This window comes from Penaeus vannamei, chromosome 40 (genome assembly GCF_042767895.1).
Source record: "Penaeus vannamei isolate JL-2024 chromosome 40, ASM4276789v1, whole genome shotgun sequence".
Taxonomy (NCBI): domain Eukaryota; kingdom Metazoa; phylum Arthropoda; class Malacostraca; order Decapoda; family Penaeidae; genus Penaeus; species Penaeus vannamei.
In genome coordinates, this window is record NC_091588.1 from 17733788 (window position 1) to 17741287 (window position 7500).

The window sequence follows — 7500 nt, forward strand, 5'->3', positions numbered from 1 at the left end:
TGGGAAATTGCCTGAAGGTGTCTGGAGCTGCAGAAGAACATCCAGCGACCTTTTGATAAGTTCTTTGGCTTGTGGGCGACTTGCAAGCCAAGAAGGAAAGCTAGAAAGAGGAAAGAATCATGACTGAATATGGTATTTGTGAAGTTTGAGTGTCATTTTGATACAATTTACATTTTGCCGAAGAAATGTATTGTACTTACATGATAACTCAAAAGCAAAGTAACAGTTTTGCACGAACCAAGTTACCCTTAGTTACCCATTTCATGCATTGGGGCTTGTGGAAGGGCAGGATATGTATGCTGTTGCAGTATACAGGTTTTTCACACATCTTAGCAAACAGATGGGCTGAATGCCTCTCTTAAGTTAAGCTGTCAATTAGAAATTTCTAAAACTTGCATTTGAGGAGCACCCAAGTACCAGTTTTCACTTGGTATCCGTGGCCTGGATTCACTAACGCACTTATGATGGTAAAATCACTTGTAACTATAGTTACCATGGTAAACAGACAGCGGTGGTATTCACTTGCCATTAGAGTAACCATGATAAATTTTACCAGTGGTCAGAGCACTGGTAACTTTTGGGAAGACGATAACATCACGTGTTATCTTGTCAAAAAATCAATATCTAAGCAAAGTTTTGGGTTTGATTTTACACCTGATGTAACTAGTATGATGGCAAACAGATATCACAATGTAGACATAGTGAAGAAATGCAAATTTCACATGAAACTAGCAAGAATAAAATCCACACAAATTCTTATAGGCCTACATTATATTAGAATGCATGGAACCGATAAATAAGTGAACTTTTAAAGAATTCTTCTCTGACATAATTATTACAAATGCTATAGAAAAAACTACCTTGCTGATATATAAACTGGCAATACCAACGCTAAATGAGTAAAGAAATATCTGTATCTGTCGGCATTTTGACAATAATCTCCAAAGTGCATGGGCAAGAATAAGCTTGGGATATTTCCTTTGAGAACAAATGGCGATGAATAAAAATTTTGTTTGGTCCGGTTCAGAGTTTAACAATGATGAAAAATATATAAATAAAAAGCAGTTTGGACTGTCTCTTTTGTTTGAGGTAAACAATAATATTAATGTAACAGTGTTTGTATTGGTTCCTTTATATACAGTAAATATTTATCCAACATGATGGATATAATCAAATAAATATATTCTTTTTTCTACAATGTGCTTAAATAGTGTTTTAGCTCTGACGATCATTTAAACAATCTCGCTGTATCTAGTTGTTTACATATTACGTGATTGGCTGAAGGAACCTAAAAGATTATGTATAGTGCTCGCTGATTGATTGAATTGCTTTACCAGAGCCCTCTGTTGGCTACCATTAGATTGAGTCGATTTACGATTGTAACTCAGCATATCCAAATTACCATTTCTTCACGAATCCCACTTTGCCATGACTGTAAACACAATGGTAAATGACCGCTGGTAAATGCGTTACGATCGTATGTTAGTGAATCCAGCCCCAGGATGGTAAGAGAGCTATAATGGGCCATTAGTTAAAACATGCAGAAACTTATTTGAAACTTACTCATGTGCAAGGAGGTTAAACTGTCCTAACCTAAATTTACATTACCTCAAGTGAATCCTAGCCCAACCATATTTTCTTGTTAATCTGACCTGCTTCAGCCTTCAGTCTTTGCCTACTGTAAATAAGTTTATAATATGCTACTATTCTCTGCTTTACTTGTTTACCTTGTTCAACTTTTACCCCATTACTTTTGTATTATAAAAATTTTGTTGATCTTTTTTTGAAATAGGTGAACCAACAAAAATGTTGACCAAATCCACACTAATGTACAGAGAGAATTGCCTTGGTTACCAGGTTTTATCAACCTTTCCATCTCTAAGCACTCACAGTTTAGTGTAAAAGTAATCACCTGGAGCTGGTCACCTAATATAGTAAGGGGCTTTTGTATCATTCCCATCGATAAACGATTGTGGAATGTAATGTTCATGAGCCATGACTGGAAAAGCACCGGCTCCAAGGAGGTGGCCATTTCCATGCTCAGTATCCTATTACTTGTGGTGCAGGTTGCATAACAGAACCAGCAGAGAGGCCACTCCCGTAACCCTAATGCCTGTATTTTGGTCTATGTGATTGCCATGAAACAGCCAGATCCAAGGGGTTAATTCATCTTCAGACAATGTATGACTTGGTTCTATGAGTGTAAAATATGTAACCATTTACCCAAGGTGGAAAATATACCATGAATAGATTATAGTTCTTTTATAATATTCTTATACTTTCTGAGAATGGAATATGTACCTATAAACAATCATGGACTGAAATAATTGTATGACTTAAACTAATGCCTAATCATTCATCTTCGTATAAAGGCAATTATTTATATCATTTCATTTATAATAGAGAGCACTCAATCTGTATCATGAGGTCATGCTAATTTTTTCCTCATATCTTGAAAAGAGAAAAGGGGTTTCAATATTAGTCGTCACATTTCCCAGATATAATAAGATTAACAACAAAGGCAATTCAACAAATGCAGTAATAAGAGAAGGAATACCTAAGCATGATCTGCAATATCCCAGCTAGTCCGTGAGCAGCACCCAGGTATTCCGTCTTGTAATACTGGTACATGAGAGGCATAGGACTCCGGTGAGCTTTGGAATACTGGCAACCAGACTCTAGCATGGCATCTAGTATCGCATGAATGGCTCCTTCCTCCAAAACCTGAAATATAAGATAAAATCAACATATTTATAAGACCTCCACTGTTTATTTTCTGTTCTTTTCTGACAGACACCAGCCTATCTATAATAACTGAAATGCTTTAATTTGAGAAAGATGGTGGTTTCCCTTATTTTCCTATGCCTACAATACCTGCCATAAATATACAGAACAACAGCTTCATGCTTTCAACTGGGCTGTGGGTTCTGATAGTATTTTTTCCCACTGACACATATTAAACCTTCATACAATAAATTAGGTAATATTGTGCTGTCCAGTATAACAAACAAATTACAAAATAGGTTAAGTGGCTCATAATTAATATTTATTTGACATTTCTTTAATATTTTCTTCCTATTGTTGAGAAAAGATAAATTCTGCATTTACTCATCTATAATAATGAGTCCCATAACTAAACCAATTGTCACAGAGTACACATAAATATTGTTTTGTTTTGTTAATTCATATTCACAGAGATGGCTCTATAAGTACTTAGTCACCAAGAAGTCAATTTGGCTAGTAGGCTAAATTGACTTCACCTGCTTTCCCCAATCCTTATATTTTATCTTATTTTTTAACCTTATTAGTGTCATTATCATTATCACCATTACTTACATTTTGATTATTCTAATATTATCAACTCATCAGTAGCAATAACAATACAATGGAAAAGGGTTACAAAGTTAAACTAGTAACAGAGTCCTTGGTGAGTAAACATTTGTAGAGCAATCCATCTGTTTACTGATACTTCTATTACTTCCCACACAATCCCTGAAGCTACTTCATTACTGATATAGTCCTCACATTACACTGAAGCTCTGATTGAAGCCAAAGCACTCCTGCGAGATACCCAGCTCGGCCGACCAAAAATTCATCTCCACCGCAACTTAACCAGTTCACAGGGGTAACAACAGGAGCAAGTTGAGCAAACTCTGACAGGCACTTCTTGCACTCCTCAGCATTATCTTTAATCAAAACAAAGGTCTGATGTAAATCATATTTTTCATTCTATTGCTCTTGAATTTACTCTATATATTTGAATGATTCTGTGACAAGCTAAATTATCTCCTGATAACATTTCAGTGACATGGGATTTTCATATACTATAGTTACACAGAAGATTAGGACCTACATGGTAACTGGTTGAACACTTCAAGGTTTAAGATGAAGTAGAGGGATAGGGTGAAAATCAATCTGGGAAGAATCAAAGCACATGTGGTTTGTTTAGAAATATGTAAAGGAATGAGGATGGTTATAAAAGATTACATATACATAAAATAATTTCTATATATCCTTAAATAATAAAGAAATTTATTGGAAAGACTGAAATCTCATAGTACTAGGAGGTAATCTGATAGTTCTTCTTTGTAGATATTACAGATTTACCTCTCAACAATATAACATACCCAACTAAAGGAGGGTTAAAAACAAAATCACAAAAAGTAGAGGGAAAAAAATCTGTGAAAGTTAAAAATTCAAAGGAAATTTGTTGTGGAATCAAGGATCATTCACAAACAAATTAAATTACCTCTTTCAATCAAGCTATCAACCTTCTTGCTTCCTAAAGACTATTTACATTAAAACATTGATACCAAAAAGAAAATCCCACTACAAATACAACAAAGGATCAGACTTTACTCCACTATCATACCTATAAACTCACAACTTACCCAGGGCATTATACAAGACAGCTCCAACAGCATAGGCTCCAGCATTACCCAGGAGAAAGGCTGCAATATCTACTTTATTCCCTTGAGACTTGGTGTAATTGGCACAGTCTAAAGTAGGTTTCAAGTAAGTCACAGCCTCCTTAAGAAGGTAGTTCTTCTCGCTGGCAAAGTCTGGGATCTTTGAGAGGCGGTGTAACATGTAAACAGCTCCCGCGAGGCCCACATAAAGACCGCCATCACAGTTCTGTTGGGAGGATAAAGTTGGTAAATGTAGAGCAAAATCTTAAACCTATATTTCATTAATGATTTGATATCATGTGTCTTCTATACAATACTGAAATTATAATTCTGATGATTATATACCTCTTACAATATCCACAACAGCCTATCATTTTCTCTCTCTCTTCTCTCTCTTTCCTTCCTTCCTTCCTCCTTTTACTTTCTTTCTTTCCTTCCTTCTTGCTTTCTTTCTCTTTCTCTCTTTATTATATACCATAGATATATATACAATATACTAAGTCAATAAAACATTGACATGACCCCCCCCTACATGCACTGCTTGTGGCTCTGTCACTTATTTATGGTCCTGTAACAGCATGCTGAGCATATGCTGTATCTCTACTTTTAAGCAGTTTGCCAAAAATGTTTTTCCAGCAAATTATATCATATTTTGAATAGTAATAAGGCAGGCTATATTGCCAGTCAGCCATCTCCCACAAATCAAGTGGGTGGTTACAGTACTCCAATATTTGGTAATGCTCTAGGACTTGTGCTCATTGGGAAGCCTATCAAATTTGCTATTACTGGGTACCTCGTCATGTCTAATGTGGTTTTAGGTGGTTCATGGTAAAAATAGTGACAATAACAGTTCTGATAAGGGGAAAGGACATTAGATATCCAGAAACAGTAGGGTTAGCTTGAACACTATTTGTATATTTTGCCTCTCCCAATTCTATTTGAACACATCTGATTTGCGGGACAGAACCCCAACAGGTCCAGCTGACACACCTCATGCATGGTGTCACAACTCAGTTGATGTGGAGGTAAACTTCATTCAATGCTTATGGAAGAGAGGTTGGGAGTACCGCTGCCATCAGATGTGAATGAGAAAGGGTGGCCTTAGTACAGGTGAACTTCATCTGATAAATAAGGCGCACTGTACAAATAAGCGCATATCACACATATTTATGGTTGGTTGACGGGGGGTGAGGGAAAGAATTAAGGTGTAAGTGGCAGTGTCAGTGTTTGTGAAGGTGCTTGTAGTGTAATGTGTTTGTTCAGTTTATCAGTGAAGTCGCATATGGTATGTGGGAAGATAGAGTGCTTGTAAGAGACGGTATTGGTGTGGTATGTGACAAAGTTACTGGTATGTGAGTTCCGTGTCTTGTGTGAATGTGCTGCTTGTAAGTATTCATGTTTGTTAATATCAAAAAGGTTGTTTGTGATCTTGTACATCTTGTAAGTCTGTGCTTGTCTTTGTACCTCTAGCAGGTCCATGTTCATTTTTTTTTTTTCTATGCAAGATGTAATACCCGGTATACAAGTGTAATTGTGAGTAATAAGCCTAGCAGCCCTAGTATTGACCTGTTTGAGCTTCATAATATTGTGCTTGGTGTAAGGGCGCATACAGCCGTACAGTATTCAAGTGTTGGGCGTACAAGTGTATCATAAGCTATGTGTTTGATGTCAAGTGTACAGTTGTGTAGGTTCCTCCTCAGAAACCCAGTGTTCTGTTAGCTTTGTTAGTGATGAAATCAATATGAGTGCTAAAGGTATGATTGTCTGTAAGGTGAATGCCAAAGTATTTGTAAGATGCTACAGGTATCAACTGTTGGTTGTGTAGGAAATAGATGCATTATATTGCTGTATTTAATCTGGTGAAGCGGAGAATTTTGTAATTATCAGGTCTGAAGAACATTCACCATAACTTTTCCCACTGTTCCAGGGCATCTATGTCATGTTGAAAGAGTCTACAGTCATCTTCAGTTTTAATAGGTCAAAACAAAAGGCAGCAAAAAGTCTAGTGGAAGAGTTAGGTGTCGAAAGTGGAAGGTTGTTAATGTTCAGAAGAAAGAAAAGGGGGCCAAGAACGGTGCCTTGGGGAATGCCAGAAGAGACAGAAACAGAGTCAGAAGATGCACCATCGAGTAGGACACGCTGGTTCCTACATGCCAAAAAAGCAGTGATCCAGTGAAGAATTGGTCCAGGAATTTTGTCAAAGGCCTTGGCAAAGTTGAGCAGTATTGCATCAATTTGTTTTGTGTTGCATTTGTCAAGTTGTCAGGCAATGTCACGATGAGTGGTGTCTAATGTAGTCAGTAAAGTATGCTCTTAGTCAAGATGTCAAGTGGCAGGATTGGGGGATAAGGGCTATCTGGTATGTTGGGTGTATTGTCGTCTTAGTGCGAGAAAACAGATTGGAAGTAAGTGTTGAGTAAAAGTGTTTTGTGTTCTGGGTCAGTCACAAAGATGTTGCTGGAGTCTTTTAAGGCTCTGATTACTGTAGTGTCGTGTCTGCGCGACTTGAAGAATTTGAAGAAATGTTTAGGGCTGTTTGAGTGGTAGGTGGAAATGTGTTCTTGTTCTGCTTTCTTTATGTTTTTGGAAAATGTTTTTTGATAGGATCTAAGAGCAGTCCAATTTTCTGGAGTACTGTAAGTTTACACGTGTCAGCAGAGTCAGTGTTTTTTATGGTGTTGTCTGCGTAGGTCCCTGGAGAACCAAGGAAGTGTATGTCTACTTGAAGGTGTTTTCTGTGGTATGTCTTTACCCATGGATGTGAGTATGAAAGGGGTCTTGGCTTGTGATTATATTATGGAGGGTAGATAATGTAGGACTCCAAGAGAAAGAGACCCCATGTGTCATCTGTCTGCCGTCTCTCTCCTGCCTCTCCCTCTCTTAAGCATGTCCTTTTATGTAGGCTCCAGCTGTGCCAACGGGGGATGAGTTCACAGGACTTGCTCAAGGGGGACATAGATCAAACCTTCAGATACACATGCAGGCCTTGAACCGTATCCAAATACCCAGAGAGGATTAACTGTAATTTCACCAGAGATTTCAAAGTATACCCAATAATAGATGGGCTTTCGCCAGATGGCAGCACCGTGCT

The 7500-nt window shown here is 37.4% G+C and overlaps 1 protein-coding gene across 3 annotated transcripts in view; it reads right to left on the reverse strand.

The window, feature by feature from the left end:
• The window catches only part of LOC113813766 (lanC-like protein 3), a gene marked incomplete at its 3' end in the record, with an annotated part of 8166 nt that continues 666 nt past the window's right edge, over window positions 1–7500 (reverse strand). Inside the window, 5 exon segments of one of the 3 annotated variants that reach the window (XM_070117514.1) lie at window positions 1–100; window positions 2558–2724; window positions 3526–3686; window positions 4392–4635; window positions 7460–7500. The exon segment at window positions 7460–7500 is cut by the window's right edge and continues 85 nt beyond it. In XM_070117514.1, the coding sequence (XP_069973615.1) occupies window positions 1–100; window positions 2558–2724; window positions 3526–3686; window positions 4392–4635; window positions 7460–7500 (713 nt within the window). 3 annotated transcript variants of the gene reach the window in all.